The following is a 17,661-nucleotide window of genomic DNA, read 5'->3' as shown; positions in this document are numbered from 1 at the left end:
TGGACAGATACAGAAGTTTCAGCTAACTCCTTTGTGGCCGGTGCCAGCACCACTGCATCTACAGGAACCCCTTTCATTAAATACTGCCCATCTTCCGGGGCTGTAATGAATTTACTAGGTCTCCTCGGATTGGGCTCCACTGAGTCCGGAGAGTCCCACACCTTTTGATTCACCAAAGCCAGGAGTGGGTCGAAAGGTGGAGACACCCGAAAGGTGGAGACACCCAAGAGGTGGAGCAGCGAGAGCCAAATGCCTCCAGATATACAGACTAATCTTCAGAAGGGGAAAGGGACTTCCAGCCACCCCTCTGCTTATGGACCTCCAGGATGTCTCAAAAGGAGATATCCTCAAAGGGTGAGCGTAGGGACCATTCTGAATCCTCTAAGTTAGTATCAGAAGTGGGGAGTCTATGTGCTTCCTCTTACACTGTCTCTTCCAAGGAACCTCCTCGGGGAGGATGCTCCAGGAAGATATCGAAAGAGGAGGATAGTACAGTTAGTACAATTACCATAAATGTAGATGTTAGAGTGTATTCACTGTTGCAGTCATTACATTTAGAGTAATCTGCTAGCAGGTTCCCCTCAGTCGGCCTGAATTCCAAAGTCTTGTGTCCTGTGTCGGTTGCAGTCTCCTCTTCCATGACGTCAGGGGTATAAAACAGCAGTCAAACGCAATTTTCTTTAGTTTTTCTTGCCCCAGATGTCAGGTGCCCCCCAAATGGGTAGCAAAAATATATATAAGCTATATATACGTGCAACAATACAAACTTTACCATCACCTACAAGCAAATACACCTCAAAGGCTGTAGAAGATAGAGACGGAAAGAGGAACTCCAGAATAAAAGGGGGATGGCGGGCGGCTAACCTGGACTGCAAAAGTGAATACACTCTAACATCTACATTTATGGTAACTGTACTATGTTCTTCATGTTTCACTGTTGCAGTCATTACATTTGGGTAGAATCCCAAAGCTATGGATGGGAGGCTGGAGCTAAACTGCATTAGGGGTGGCTATAAGGCCCTGCAGAAAGTACAGTTTTGTACCTACTATAAATGTAGATGTCTGAAAGGTATGCATCTGCAGTCATCACATATGGGTTGTCCTGCCTCTGGCAGCCCTTCGGGTCGGCCGGATTCCAAAGTCTGGGTCCAGCGTCGGCTGATGTCTCATTTTCCCCGATGTCAGAGCGCCTGGGGTATAAAAGCATCCGCCGCCATCTTCCTCAGTTTTTCTTGCCCCAGATGCCAGGTGCCCTCTAAGGAAGGCTAAATTTGGAGAGATGCATTTAAAAATCCAAGCATGCACAATAATATAAAAACAAATACACCATAATAGATCCCCCCAGCTAGCTATTAGAGGGGTAAGTACCCAAGTAATACCACACAGGGGAAGGAGGGAGGGTAAACCTGACTGCAGATGCATACCTATCGGACATCTACATTTATGGTAGGTACAAAACTATACTATGTCCTTCAAGGATGCATCTGCAGTCATCACATATGGGTAGAATACCATAGCCAATGGTAGAGGTGGTTTCCTTGGAGGATTGATATTTTTGATTCCTCTTAGAAACTGTCTTGGGAGAGGATGAGAGAAGACAGGCGGATCTGTATTGTACTCTGCTGAAATTGCTGAAGCATGTATTTTAATGGAAGAGTAAGACGGACCATTGTGGAGCATTTCTGCCAAGTATTCCAGGATATGTGCCATGCTCATCACTGTCGCATCTAGGGCCTTTGTGGTGTTCCAAATGTGAAATCTTTTCCATTTTGCTGAATATGCCTTTCTTGTGGAAGGCCGACGAGCTTCCATAATAATATCTTTCACTCACTGGGATAGCTTGTCCTGATGAGGAGTCAAGGTATTTTCCAGGCTGTTAGTTGCAAGGTTTTCAGGTTGGGATGCAGAGTCTTGTAATTGTGTTGTGACAGTAACAGTGGCCATAGAGGAAGAGGCCATGGTTTCGTACGTGATATGCTCTTTAATAGTGGATACCAGTGCTGTCTTGGCCAGTCTGGAGCTATCAGAATCACCTTTGGCTGCTCTGTCCTGATCTTTAGTAAAACCTTGGTCATTAATGGGAGAGGTGGAAATGCATACACTGTTAAGAGTTCTCCAGCTGAAAGAGAGGGCGTCCACTTTCCATGCTTGTGGGTGGTATGTCCTTGAGCAGAATTTCTTCAATTGATGATTGTGGGGGGAGGAATAAAGATCCAAGTCCGGTCTCCCCCATGATTGTGTTATCTGTAGAAAGATGTCTGGGTGCAGCATCCATTCGTGTGCATCCATGATGTTTCTGCTTAAGCTGTCCGCCAGTGTATTGTCTTTTCCTGGCACAAACTGGGATTGTAGCTGTATATTGAGCTTCAGGGAAAGTTCCCATAGATTCATTGCCAGCCTGCAAAGAGGATAGGAATGGGTACCTCCTTGTTTATGTACCACATAACAGTGGTGTTGTCTGTCCTTATTAACAGATGGCCATGATGCAGAAAAGGTTTGAAGGCTTCGACTGCATGTATCACTGCCAGCATTTCCTTTTGGTTTATGTGCATGAGTAGCTCTTTTTGTGTCCATAGACCTTGAATGCATCTTCCCTCCATGTGCGCTCCCCATCCGTGGTCTGAAGCGTCTGTTGTAATGGTTTGGCTGGCTATTGGTTTGCTGAAAGGCAGACCCCTGTTTGACTGGCTTGCTTGAGCCCACCACAGAAATTCCTTTTGAAGGCATGGAATGAGTGGTATCAAAGTTTCCAGGCTATGACTGTGCTGAGTCCATAAACTCCTTAGGTACCATTGTAGTTTCCTCATATGCAGTCTTGTTTGCGGAATCAGAAGTATGCAAGAAGCCATGTAACCCAGGGCTTGCAGGACTTTCCTTGCAGTCAGCTGGGTTTGTCTTGTCAGATTTTTGAAGTAATCTGGTAGTTGACTGTTTTTCTTCTGTAAGGAAGGCCATTTGGGTGGTTGTATCTAGATCTGTACCCAGAAAGGTTATTCTTTGGGATGGAACAAGTCTTGATTTGTGGAAGTTGACTGTATATCCCAAGGCCTGAAGTAGGTGAATGGCATAATTCAAGTGTTTTACCAAAGTTTGTTTGCTGTCCGCTTGTATTAGGCAGTCGTCCAGATATGGGTATATTTGCATCCCCTGAAGTCTGCAGTGTGCAATTACTGATGCCAGGCATTTCGTGAATACTCTGGGCACAGTAGATAAGCCAAAGGGTAATGCTGAGAATTGATAATGCTCTGACCCTGCAAGAAATCTGAGGTGTCTTCTGCAACTTTGTCTGATAGGGACATGCAGGTATGCCTCCTTGAGGTCTAGAGTTACCAGCCAAGACCCCTTGCCCAGCATGGGAAAGAGCTGCTGTACAGTCAGCATTTTGAACTTCGGTACAATGAGATAAGTATTCAGTGCGGACAAGTCGAGAATAGGCCTCCATTGTTTTTCTTTTCTTGGAACAAGGAATAGTCTGGAATAAAATCCTTGGCCTTGTTCTGAGAGAGGAACTTTTTCTATAGCTTTCATCTGCATTAAGCTGGAAATTTGTTTCAAAGCCTCTGCCCTTTGATTCTGTGGCAGGTCTGGCATGCCCTTTCTTTTTGGTAATGTGTGGAAATGAAACCTGTATCCTTTGTCTATTTGTAGTGTCCATTTGTCCCTTGTAATACTGCGCCAATTTTCTGAAAATAAAGAAAGCTTTCCGCCCAAGGGTGCTTCCAATTGAGTCCTGGTTGGCGGTGTCAAAGTAAAGTCATTGAGCCTGTCCTTGTGCAGCAGTTGAAGGTCCTGCATTACCTCTCTGGTTGGGAGGCTGCCATTGACGTCCTCTGTAGGAGCCTCTAGCTTGCCCTCTACCTCTGGCACGCCTGTTCTTGCCTCTCTGAAATCTCTCTGTGTCTGGAAAGGACCAATTCTTGGAAGGCCAATTCCTGCTGAATCTTGGTGGTTGTACTTGGAGAAAATCTTTGACTGTTTGTACTGATTTTGCTTTTTCTTCAAATTTCTTTAGGACCTCCTGAGCCGTGGAGCCAAATAACTTTTGCTTTTCCAGTGGGGCATCCAGCAGCTTTGCTTTAACATGGTCTGGCAGAGATTGTTCCTTAAGCCAAGCATGCCTATGTATGACTGCGCCAGTCATAGCTGACCTACATGAAGCTTCCAATGCATCATAACCACATTGCAAGAAATGGTTGCTAACCTGCTGAGAGTTATGTACCAGAACCTGAAGTGACTTGCGGTATAGGGGGTCAGGTGAAGACAGCTTTTTATGCAATTCATCTAACAAATACTCTTGGTACTATATCATATGAAATTGACAATTTAATGCCCTCATAGAAAGAGTAGCATAAGTATACACTTTTTTGCCTCATCTCTCTAAAGCTTTGGACTCACTTTCAGAGGGGAGAGGATTTTTAGCAGTGGCAGCTGCAACCCCTTTTGGGCCCTGGGAAATAGTTTTTGGATCTGCAGAGTGGGCCTTGTAAAGGTAAAGATGCGAGTCCGGGACCCTGTAGTACCTATCGGGTTTGGCAGGAGCCGGAGGAAGAGAATCAGGGGTTGTGCTAGAGTCAGAATACACATCATCAATGACATTCAAAACAGGAGGGATAGCTAAAGGCCTATGCTGAGGTAAATGTAAAAAGGTCCTTAATCTTTTCCTGGAATCAGAGAATTCCTGGCCCTGCCATTGGAAATGCTCTCTCATGGTGTGTAGTGTCTCCCCAAAGGAAAACTCTTCAGGAGGGGAGGCCGAGGCAATAGATTCCTCTGCATCAGAATCCTCGTAGGCCGAATAAGCCTCCTCCTGGTGGTCCGAGAGAGAAAAGCCACCAGAGGCCTCATCTGAGGAGTGTGGATCAGAGGGATCAACCCTGGGCCTTTTGTTTGGAGGAGGTTGAGAGCCCCTGTCCGGATGAGGTTGAGAGCCCCTAATTAAGGGGATAAGATCCTCTGCTAAGCTTAGAATTTGAGATCCTGTAGAGGGTCCCTGAGGGATAACCTTGGGAGGCAAAGCTTTTGAAAGTTTAGCAGCTTTAGCCCTGGAGAAAGCCTTAATAGACATGGATGCAGGAGGCCTGGCTGCACCACGTGCTGGTGTAGATTTGTCTAAAGGAATGGTGTCGGAAGGTTCCAGGACACCAGTTTGTTGGCAATTCAATAACAGACTCGGCCGGGGCCTCCGGGACCGAGGTAGTCGGTTGAGCGGTTTCTGAAATTGGAAGTACCAAGGACTCTGTTTCAGCAGAGACACTCGCGGTAGGCCTTGCCGTGGTTTCAGCCGAAACCACGGTCCGCGTGTGTCTGTCCTTGTCCTTCCGTTTAACTAAATGCGAAGTCGGAGTCTCAGACGGCATCTTATACGAGAAACTAGCCCCAAAGAATTCCTCTGCAAACTCCGCCCGACGTCTAAGAGTGCGTCGGTTGAAGGAAGCACAGGCTGAAAAGGCCGAGACGTCGTGGTCTGGGCCTAGGCAGGTGAGGCAGTAAGAGTGGAAATCCTTTGTTTCCCACAAGTCAAACAATTATTAACTTTATCTGACATCGGCTGAGGCAAGAAAGAGTCCCCAATGGGGTACTTAGCTTTTTGAAGTCTTCGGTAGCTGAATTACAGGAGCTGGCCGACCGGCACTTGTGAACTGCTTCTGCTTCGGGCACCACACGGCAAGAAAGACTGAGGAAGATGGCGTCGGTGGATGCTTTTATACCCCAGGCGCTCTGACGTGGGGGGGAGGGGATGCGACATCAGCCAACGCCGGACCCAGACTTTGGAATCCGGCCGACCGAAGGGCTGCCCGAGGCAGGACAACCCATATGTGATGACTGCAGATGCATCCTTGAAGGACATCTGCAGTGGCAAAGCCTGCCCTGGACTTAAGAGTAGACAGGCAAATGATAATGCTTTGTAAAAGTGTGAACAGATCTCCCACGTAGCAGCCTCTAGAATGCCTTTGGTTGGTTCCCCTCTGAGAAAAGCTGCTGATGTAGCTGCAGCCCTGGTGGAATGAGACCTAATGCCCTTGGGCACCAGTTTGCCCTGGTGTAAGTAGCAGAAACGAATGCAGTGGCTTATCCACTTTGAAATTGTCTGCTTTCAAATAGCCTCTCCCTCTGATCCTGCAGCAAATGTCACTAGTAACTGCTCAGTTCTTCTTAGAGCTTTAGTCCTGCTCAAGTAGAATCTTAGTTGTCTGTGTATGTCCAAGGAATGCAGAATCTGCTCCCCCTTGTTCTGCGGAGTTGGATAAAAAGTTGGCAGATGAATAGTTTGGTTAAGAGCCACACTGGAAACCACCTTAGGCATAAATGAAGGATTGGTCCTGAGGGACACCCTGTCTGGGTAAAATACGATAAAAGGCTCCACAGCCATGTGGGCCTGTAGCTTTGAGACCCTTATTGCTGAAGTGATTGCCAGGAGCAGAGCCGTTTTCCATGACAAGAACTTTAGATCTGCAGTAGCAGCTGGTCCAAACTGAGGCAGGGTGAGCTTTATCAACACATAATTGAGGTCCCATGCAGGAATTGGTGATCTTCTGGGAGGCCTTAAATTTTTGGCCCTTCTAAGATACTGCTTTAGTAAAGGATGAGAAAAGATTGGTGGCTCTGTTGTAGTGAGCAGAGATGGCAGACGCATGGATTTTTATTGTTGAAAAAGATAGGCCTTTGTCAAGCATCTCAGTCAAGTATTGTAAAATCTGAGGAATATTTGGTTCTGCTCTGTCAGTTCCTTGTGCTTGGTTCCAAGCACAGAATCTCTTCCATTTATCAGCATAAGATTTTCTAGTACTAGGCCTTCTGCCTTCCAAAATGACATCCATCACAGCTTTACTGAGAGGTGTTTGAATAACTACATGATCAGCCATGCTGCCAGGTTCAGTGTTTGGAGCTGACTGTACAGGATCTAATTGTTTTGCTGGGACAGTAAGTGAGGTATTTGAGGCAAATACCAAGCTGGGAATTGAGACATTCTTTAGGATTGGGTACCAGTATTGGCGGGGCCAGTCCGGGGCAATTAGTATCATCTTTGTTTTTTCTTGTCTGACTTAGTAGGACCTTGGGAAGAGGAGGCAGAGGAGGAAAGGTGTAAACTGACAGTTTTTTCCAACTGACGGATAGGGCAACCACTTTCCATGCTCGTCTGTGATCCTTGTGCAGAATTTTTGCAGTTGATAATTCCGAGGGGAGGCAAATAGGTCTATGTCCATTTCTTTGTTCAGAACCCCTGATCAAGGTAATTAGGTCCTCAGCCATTTTGATAATTTGTTTTTTAGGCATAGGGGCCTGAGCACGAGGTGCATGCATTGGTTTTTTTAGACAGATGTTTTTGACCTTGTTTTTGAGGCTGGCATCTGTTTAATATAAAAATGCTGAGGCCTGAAAACACCCTCAGAAGCCAGTGCCTGCTCAGCGGCTCCAGACCTATCCAAGGGAGAGACATCCACGGGTTCAATACTCTGAGAATCTCACGGCATGCCGGACTCCGAATGGGTCTCTGTAGAGGCCTGCGACTTTAAAGTAGCAGGTATCAGGGGCTGCGAAAGCACCTGAGTACCAGCGACCCGCCGACTGGCTTAGGAGAAGCTTAGTCGGTTTTGGACCTCGACGGTCTGTCTTTTTCTTTGCGTTTTTTGTGAACTCCGGTAGTTGGATTGCTAACTGACAACATTTCAGGATAATTAAATCTTGATCCAAACTATTTAGAAGGAAAAATATACCAACGCTTAGTGCGTTGGTTAAATCAAGCACAAAACTGACAGCAAGTCACGTTATGATCTGGGCCTAGGCAAGGAACACAGTACAAATGAAAATCCTTATGATGTATTTGCTTCCCACAAGTAATGCAATTATTAACTTTTACTGACATCGGTAAGGAGCAAGAAAAAGTTTCCCCAAAGGGGTACTTGGCTTTAGTTTGAACACTTTGGTTCTGAAACTCGAAAGCGAAAATTTCAGGAGTCGGCCGACCGGCACTTGCGAACTGCTTCTGCTTCAGGCACCGCACGGCAAGAAAGACTGAATAAAATGGCGTTGGCTGCAAGTTTTATACCCCTGACGACTGGACGTCATGGAAGAGACAGCAACTGACGCAGGACCCAAGACTTTGTTATTCAGACTGACTGAGGGCAACCTGCCAGCAGATTACCCAAATGTAATGACTGCAACAGTGAAACATGAAGAACATCACTCTAAAGCTATAATAATTATAGCCCTAACACAACAATGGCCCTAACAACGATGGCCCTAACACAATGGAAGAAAAGATAGCAAGACAAGATGGTATATATTTTTTTTTAAAGAGAAGAGGAGGAAAGGGAGGAGGAAAAGTCTAAGTTAACGACCATCTCCTCCACCGGAGACGCCTCCAACTATGGAGTCTCCTAAGAGGGGAAAAAGAGGACGAAAAGGGACAAGAATCCTCTAACTAAAACGGATTCTTAAGGGACAACAAGGCCCAAAGAAAAAATGTCTGCAAAGGGAAAAACTACGAAGTTTGAGAGAAAAATTAGCACATAGCTATTACGATAACACTAGTAGGTTATAAGGGATAGTAATTAGAAGATAACTAGTATAATGATAAAAAATATAAAATTTTACAAGCTTGAGCCAGTAAAGACAATCTCGAAGCTTCAAGCGGCAAATGAGATCTGGAACAGCCACTAAGCACCATGGGATAGAACTCTGCTTCGAGCCAGTAGAAGCTCTCAAGCTTTAGTATACGGCCGAGTCGGAGAAGAATTTCAGCTCCGAACCCAACCGGCAAGAATGAAGGCGAGATGGGACAACATAACATGGTTAGTTTCTCGAACACAATTCAGGTCCCAGGGTGACGTTGGAGACCTTCTGGGAGGTCTGATATTACAAGACCCTTTGAGAACTTGCTTAATCAAAGGATGAGATAAGAGGGGTGGGTCAGAATCATAACGGGCAGAGATGGCCGAGGCATCGATTTTAATAGAGGAGAGAGAGGCCACTATTGAGCAACTCTGCTAGGTAATCCAGGATGAGAGTGATGAAAGGTTGGGAGTTACTGCTCCCTTTTGAGTCCAGAAGCAGAATCTTTCCATTTTCCTGCAAATGATTTTCTTGTGCTGGGCCTTCTGGCCTCTTTGATGATGTCCAGGACCTGTTTGCTTAACAGGGACTCTTAGTTTGTAGTGTATAAACCATGCTGAAAGTTTGAGTCTCTGGAGGTCTGGGTGCAGTACCTTCCCCCTCTCCTTGGTCAAGAGGTCTTACATCAGGGGAAGCAGCTTTGGGAGCTATAAGGTCGGACTGCGTAATAAGGGGTACCAATGCTGTCTGGGCCAATCTGGAGCAATGAGGATGGCCTTTGGTCTCTCCTCTCTTACTCTGATCAGAACCTTTGGAATAAGGGGCAGAGGAGGGTATGCGTACACAGAGGGAGCTCCAAGGGAAGGTCAAGGCATCCACCTTCCATGCTAGGAGGAGATCCTCCCTGGTACAGAACTTGTGCAACTGGTGTTTGAAGTGCGAGGCAAAGAGGTCCACTTCTGGGGTCCCCCACTCCTGGGTGATTTGCAGAAAGATTTCTCTGTGGAGCTGCCATTTGTGGAGGTCCAGTAAGTTTCTGCTTAGGTGGTCCATCAGTGTGTTGTTGATCCCTGTAAGTATTGGACATGGAAGCGGCTGTAAGCCAGAGACTCATTGCTAACCTGCACAGGGGGTAAGACTGGGTGCACCCTGCTTGTTGATGTACCACATTACTGTGGTGGTGTTTGTTTTTATAAAGACCACCTGTGGCCTGAGATGGGGTTGGAAGGAAGTCAGTGCCTTTTGCACTGCCATCATTTCTTTCTGGTTGATCTGCAAGTGAAGTTGCTGGTCATTCCAAAGGCCTTTGGAACACCTCCCTGCTAGGTGAGCGCCCCAAGCAATGTCTGAGGTGTCAGTAGTGATGGTCTGGCTGGAAAGGCGGAAGACACTTGTTCATGGCACAGGCCTCTGCTCACCAGAGAAATTTGGCCCTTGTACAAGGGATCAGAGGGAGAGTGGTCTCTAGGAAAGAGTGCTGACACCAAAGGTTCTTTAAGTACCACTGAAGTTTTCTCATGTGAAGCGTGGCAAGAGGGATGAGAAGGATGCAAGATGCCATGTATCCCAAGGCATGCAAGAACTTCCTCGCAGTGAGGTGACTTCTGGAATCCCAGTTGGATGAAGTAGAGAGGCAGGAAGCTCTGCTTTTCTGGGGACAGGAAGGCCATTTGGGTTTCTGTGTCTAGCACAGCCCCCAGGAAAACAATTTTTCTGGTGGGGTTTAGCTTTGATTTTTTTCTCGATGGTGAACCCTAGGGACGTTAGGAGTGATTTGACAAAGTCCTGGAGCAACTTCTCTTTGCAGTCTGCCTGAATAAGGCAGTCATCCATGTAAGGGTAAATCTGTATATTTCTCCGTCTGCAAAATGCTATAGCTGGGGCCAAACATTTGGTGAATACTCTGGAAGCAGTAGATAAGCCAAAAGGCAGTGCAGAGAACTGAAAGTGTAGAAAGTCTGCTCTGAAGCGCAGGAATTACCTGCACGGATTCCTTGATGGGCATGTGGAGATGAGCATTTTTAGGTCTAATGTCAAGCCAGGCATTTCGTGTGAGCTTAGGCAGGAGCTGCTGCAAGGTTAGCATTTTTAATCTGGGGACTACCAAGGAGGTGTTCAGTTTGGATAGATCCGGGATGGGGCACCAAGTGCCCTCTTTTCTACGGCAAGGAATAGTCTGGAGTAAAAACCTTTTCCTGTTTGATCTGGAGGGACAGATTCTACTACCCCCTGGGATATTGAGTTTGGACCGGTTTCAATGCATCTACCCACTGGTTTGGGGGGAGGTCTGGGTACCCTCTTGGAATAGGGAGCTCACTGAAAGAGAATCTGTATCCCTGAGAAATTATTTTTAAGACCCACTGGTCCTTGGTTATAGAGACCAAATTGTCCTTGGAGGGTGAGCCTTCCTTCTAGTTTTTGATGAGCGAGAGGGCAGCAGAGGGGGGAGGGAGAGTCATTTGAGTGCTTGCCATAGAAGCTTGGCTTAGAACTCCCTGTCTTAGAGACAGAGTGAACCATCATTTGCTTCTTTGCTGGCCCTGAGATAAAGGCCTGGATGGCCTGTCCCTGCAGGGCTTACCTTGGCCCTATCTGCTAGGTGCAGGAAAGGACCGGTGCTTAGAGGGAAAGTTCCTGCTGAATCTGGGAGGCTGAACTTGAAAGAAATCTTTTATTGTTTGCATAGATTTTGCTTTGCTTCCATATTTTTAAGCACCTCATCTCCTTTTTCCCCAAATAGGCGTTCCTTATCTAGGGGTGCATCAATAAGTTTAGACTTTGACATAATCAGTGAGAAGTTGTTCCTTCAGCCATGCATGTCTTCTAATAACCAATCCCTGTCACTGCTGCCCTGCTAGAGGCTTCTAAGGCATCCTATCCACATTGTAATGAGTGTTTGGCCACTTGATAAGCAGGGTGTAGTAATTCTGCCAGCTCTTGAGTTGACACTGTCAGGAGCGGTAGCAATCTTCCATTTTAATTGTTCCAAAGTGCGTTGTTGATATTTTAACATACGGAACTGACAAAGGAGTGCTCTGATAGCCAAGGTTGCAGAGGTGTATACTTTCTTACCCCATCTGTCCAGAGCTCTGGAGTCTGTCAGAAGGAAGAGGATTCTTGGCAGAAATAGTCTTAGCTCCTTTGGGTCCCTGTGTAATGACCTCACGGTCTGCAGCAGGATTCCTGCACAGGTATTTGTGAGAATCCAGTACTCTGTAGTACCTGTCAGGTTTATTTGGAGCAGGAGGCAGAGCATCAGGGGCTAAGCTGGATTCATGGAAAACATAATCCACCACTTCCAAAATAGGCAGGATGGCCAGGGGGTCTGTGCTGGGGCAGTTCCAGAAACTCTCCAAGTAGTTTCTTAGACTGAGGGAAGTCTTGAGATTCCCATTGAAAATGTTCCCGGAGGGAGTGAAGGGTTTCCCCAAGGAGAGGTCCTCTGGAGGGGAGGCAAAAGGGATGAATTCTTCTGCATCCAAATCCTCAAAACAGTTAAGGGATGATGTTCCTCTTCAAAAGCAGAATAATCTGATTCCTCAGACTCCTGGTATTTCAGGAGAAGGATGCCTTTTCCTTTTTGGAGTGGGGGCCTGAGTACCTCGAATAAGGGACATGAGATCCTCCACCATTTTAAGCATTTGAGCTGGGGGTGAGGGAGCAGTAGAAAGATGGTGGCTAGAAGCAGACTTCCTAGGAGTGGCCTCCCTTCTAGGCCTGAGAGAATCAGTCAGTCTCCAAGAAGCGGTAGTCTGATGTGAAGATATCTGTTTTTGTCTAGAATCGGTAGTGCAAAAGGCCTGCTCGGAAGCCAGTGCCTGCATCGCAGTTTGGGACCCAACAAAGGCAGAGACGGCCAAAGGCTTGGAAGACTAAGTGGATTTCTGCAGTCTACCGATCTCTGAATGAGTCTTGGCAGAGGCCTGCGTAGAAAGCAAGTCAGGCAATCAGGGGCTGCGAAAGCACCTCACTGAATTCCAGAGAGCTGATGACTTGCTTAGTGGCAGCGTCATCAGAAGGCTTGGCCTTGTGTGGCCTGCCTCTATCTGTATCTACTTTTTTTGGAATGTCGACAGATGGTTGGCTGACTGATGCCATTTTGGAATTCAAAGCTGGAACACGAAAATAACAGTCAACAAAAAGAGCTCTACGGTGAATGGTTCTCGCATTAAAAAGGGAACAGTACCGGCAACGAGGGACGTCGCGGTCTGGGCCTAAACAAGTGATGCAGTAAGAATGAAAGTCTCAATGAGGGATTTGCTTTCCCACAGGCGAGATAACTGTTAACTTTTTCGGACATCGGTTTGAGAAAGAAAAAAGGGTCCCCAATGGAGTACTTAGCTTTAGACGTTTTCTGCTGAAATTCAACTTTTGGTAGCAACCGACCAGCACTCGTGTGAACTGCTTCTGCTACGGGCTCCATGGCAAGAAAGACTAATGTAATGACGTCGGCTGCCTTGCTTTATAGCACTGACGACATGATGTCAGACTACAGGCGATGGCAGCCGGCACACAAAAACATTGACTCTGGTATTCGGGCCGACCAAGGGCTACCACAACAGGTATAACCCACAGGTGATGACTGCAACAGTGAAACGCTAAGAACATATGGAAATAGGAGGCACAATTATGAAAGAGGAGGGAGGCTTAAGATAATGTTTGCCAGGAATTGAGCAATTTATGTAATGTTGGATTGATGACAACTGTACAGAAGAGTATATGTCATGTATAACAATTGGAACCAAACATGTTAATACGGTTTGCTTTCTTTTGTATAAATGTACGTTTGTCTGTTTTATAAGGCTAACTCAATAAAACTGTTAAAATAAAAGATGCAAACCTTTCTGAAGAAACGATGGCTGATTATAAATTACAGGTGCTCTCCTCAGCATGCAGCAGTACTACATTGCACAACAGGGCTAGTAATTACCTTCACAACCCCACCAAAAAAACAGCAACATGCAAATACTTACGCTGTGGATTTCTGAACATCTTGCCAGCCCTTGGTAAGATTCTGTTTCAACTCATTGAGAGTTGTAAGGCCCAGCTTTTGTTTGATCTCTGAGGCATGCCTCTCTTTGGCAGATAAAACCTGGCGGAGCGTTGAGATTTCTTCTTCCACCTGAAACATAAGTTGCATTTAATCAGCACTTGAGGCATTACGTGCTGCTTTCAGTCCACAAGCTAACATGCTGTCCAACCATCTAATTGCTACCAACACCATCAAAGCCCCCCACCCTCTTAAGTGGGATGCAGCATGGACACAAATATACATTCAAGATTGCCACTAAAACCAAAACAGTGACATTAACAGCTCAAAGCACCATGAACAATGGTCTCAAAACAAACATGGATGTCCCACTCACTAGGCTGAATAAGGAGAACGTAACAGTCAGCTGCCTATCAGGTGCCAGGATTCAACACAACACATACACCTAGGTCCCTCAACAGGTACAAATATGACTCTGTCATTGTACATCTCATTAGGCTGCATGAAGAGAGACATGGAGGAGCTTTCACATTATGTACCCCAGGCGGGAATAACCCTAGCCCTGAGCAGCCTCCTACCATCACCCAGAATGATACCACCGTAGAAGCAGAAAATTATTGATTTCAACAATTGGCTAAGATTCTGGTGTCATTCTAAGGGGATCCAGAAACTGTCTACCTGGGATGACGACTGACTGACCTCGAAGCTTTGCCAGAGATGGCCTGCATCCGACCCCCCTGGGCTTCCAGATACTGACCAAGGCTCTTGTTTGGGTGGTTACAAAGACCAAATTACCACCATAACTGCTACAAACAAATGCAATCTGAGGGTCATGCTGCTCAATGCTAGAAGTCTAAATCTCAAAATGCATTCGCTCAAAGCATTCCTTAAAAAGGAGAACATCAACATTTGTGCTGTAAAAGAGACATGGCTCAAGGCAGAAAGCACCCCTGCACTACCAGGCTATAACTCATTCCACAACTTAGCACCCCTGCACTACCAAGCTATAACTCATTCCACAACTTTCGGCCTCAGAACCTGGACCGAAGCTCCAAAGGCGGTGGTGTTTCCATATTCATAAGGATGTGCACACCTCCAGATTGGTAGCCCAACATAATGAATCAGGGATACTTCAGGTGCAGCTAACACAGCGATTCAGGTTGTAGCTTGCTATAGGTCCACAACCATGTCCCAAGACTCTCACTCCATGTTTCTAAGCACCCTGGAGAATATTAGGGTCTAATCCAACACTCTCATACTGGGCGACTTCCACTACCCCCTCCCTTAACTGGGAACACAACTCGTGTACAAAAACACTTGCCCAACGTTTCCTGGAATTCATCAATTCCAATGCCCTGGACCAGCTTCTTGCACCTAATAGAGGTAGCAACATCCTAGACCACCTGGTCATTACTAACATGGGTGACCATTGCTCTATACCAATAGTCAACTCCTCCCTGATTAGATCAGACCACAAACTAATCACCTTGGAAAACTACAAACTCTCCCCCCCCCCGCAAAAGTAACTACCACAAAAAACTTCTCCAAAGCTAACTTTGGGCTCCTAAAAACAGAGGTGGCTAACTTCACGGTACCCATGCAAATGGAGAACAGTTGCATGATAGCCAAATCATACACCAATGCACTGAACAAACATTTACACAAATGCATAGATCTCACCATATCCAATAGAACCAAGATGCCCTCCTCCAAAAAAAAAAAAAGAAGCCAATCTGGTGGTCCCCTGCCATAAACAAACTCTACAACAGAAAGAGTAAACTGACGCACAATAAGGTGAAATCCCAAGACTGCAAAAAAATCCCTTATTAGCCTCAACAAAAAGTTGAGATACCGCATCAAATCTTCTAAAGCTAGCTATGAAAACAGAATTGAAGCAAATAGTAAAGACAACAAGGCCTTTTATAGTTATTTAAAGAATCACCATAGCAATACCCAGATATGCTCTTGAACTACTGCACAATGGTACATCCTATACCAAGCCAACATATACTGCCAATATACTGGCAGACAGATTCAGTGGCAACTTTACCCCACCCAAAAGGAACAATCACAATACCAGTAGATTGCCAGGCACCCAGTATTACTGCTGCACAGGTTAAAACAGCACTGTCCAAGGCCAAGAATGCAGCTTCTATGGGACCTGACAATATCCCTGGCTGTGTTCTACATGAACTACGGAGTGAACTGGCACCTCACCTGTGTTCCTGTTCAATCTTTCTTTTAAAAGTAACACTAATCCCATACCAGCTCCTTCGTCGTAGTCTTCTTGCATTCCATCTTTTACTTCTACTCTTTCTTCTGCCCCTGTTATTTCTTCTTGTCATTCTGCTGCTCCAGTTCTGGTTGCCTCTCCTGCTATTTCTTGTTCCCAGCCTGTTGTCCCTTCTTGTAATTCCATCCCGCCTCTTGGTCCTATCCCTTCTGTGTCATTATATTCTCCTTCACCTTCTATTGCTCCTATTACCTCTGTTTCATCTTCTCTAAATCGACCTTCTCCTATTTTCCATTTCTGATAATTCTTTTTTAGCTCCAAAAGTACAGAGGAACAACACTGCAAGAAGAAATCTAAAAGGAAGTGGTCCTTCCTTCACTTACATCACCAGAAGCAGCCTTCAGAGGGAGAAGGAGTTGGCCAGGCAACAGACCCTTCCTGTTCCTTTCCTAGCAGAGAACAGAACAGTGCACAGCCATTCACTGGGGAGCAGAGGCTTTCCAAGAGGGCGCCCGAGAAGACTTTACCCTTAAACTATGATACTTCAACAACATGACTATGGTACTTCCTGCTTCTTCTGAAGTGTTTAACTTAACTGACAGGTCCTTTTCCCCAGAAGCCATTCAGGTTTTAAAAAAGGGCTTCACTTTTATTCCGTCTCAAAGAGTTGATTTGTCATCCTTAGTGGATTTATGCCTTTTGACTCTGAATTAGATAGCGACTTGATGTCAATTTAAACCTTCCATACAAGAGAAGTTTTTTTTAACCCACCTCTAAACAATACTTTGCAGATTTGTCTGACACTTTGTGAAAAAGATTTCTGAAATTTACTTTCTTCTCCTGCCCCACTAAAATGGTTTAACCCATGCAACAGTCAAATGATAGCACGTAGACATTTACAAAATGATAAAACTTTGAGGAGGACGACTGCGGATAAAGGCATAGAGATTGTTCTTATGGAAAGGGAGCGTTATGTAAATACTCTTCAGGAAGACCTCAGTAATAATAACTACTACACATTAGTTCAATTACCTCTTGTAAATCGTGCTTTTAAAAAGATAGACAAAGTTCTTAATACCCTTGCAAAGCAACAGGCCATTTCCACAGAGGAAGCAGATTTTATGACAGTGCCAAATCCTCAGCTTGGGAAATTTTTTGGTATCCCCAAAATTCATAAAGACCCTGTTAACCCACCCTTCAGGCACATAGTTTCTAATCAAAAAACAAAGACGGAAAAAATTTCAGAATATTTAGATTGGTTATTAAACCCTATTGTACAAAGGTCACAGTTTTACCTTAGAGATTCTTGGGATTTTTTAAATACCCTGTTTCAACATCCGCCATCGTCAGAAAACATACTTTTGGTTACACTGGACATAGAATCACTTTATTCAAATATTCCACATGAAGAGGGCATTTCTTTACTACGTTCCTATTTATCCCAGGCCACTTCTTTTAGCCCAAGTAGAATAGATACTATTTGTTTATTGACGAGATTAGTGTTAGAAGGTAATTTCTTTCATTTCAATTCATCTATATATCAACAAACTAAGGGTGTAGCCATGGGCTCAAAAATGGCTCCGGCTTTTGCAAATTTGGTTTTAGCCGCCTGGGAGTTGAACTCTCTTGTACATTTACCAGATTTTAAGTTTGTACGGCTTTATAAAAGATACATTGATGATATTTTTTTTGTGTGGGAGGGTGGTCAGCAACGTCTTCATACTTTTCTGGATGCTCTTTCTGCTTCTATTTCTTTTCTTAGTTTTAAATTGTCTTCTTGTGGCAAACAAGCCACCTTTTTAGATACTTGTATCTCTTTTGACCCAGTTCTATTATCCTGGTCATCCACATTACATAGAAAAAGTACCTTTACAAATTTTTTTTC

At 45.2% G+C, this 17,661-nt stretch overlaps 1 protein-coding gene across 6 annotated transcripts in view; it reads right to left on the bottom strand.

The window, feature by feature from the left end:
• TPD52L2 (TPD52 like 2) overlaps positions 1-17,661 on the bottom strand; it is a 566,267-nt gene that overhangs the window by 478,458 nt on the left and 70,148 nt on the right. For all 6 annotated transcript variants that reach the window (XM_044089864.1, XM_044089865.1, XM_044089868.1 and 3 more), the window contains exon 3: positions 13,527-13,675. In XM_044089864.1, the coding sequence (XP_043945799.1) occupies positions 13,527-13,675 (149 nt within the window). The remainder of the gene's footprint in view (positions 1-13,526; positions 13,676-17,661) is intronic.

This window comes from Protopterus annectens, chromosome 12.part0 (assembly GCF_019279795.1).
Source record: "Protopterus annectens isolate FY-2018-M chromosome 12.part0, PAN1.0, whole genome shotgun sequence".
In the NCBI taxonomy this organism is placed as follows: Eukaryota; Metazoa; Chordata; order Ceratodontiformes; family Protopteridae; genus Protopterus; species Protopterus annectens.
Note: the sequence above shows the minus strand (reverse complement) of the source record. Positions and strands in the feature narration are given on the sequence as shown.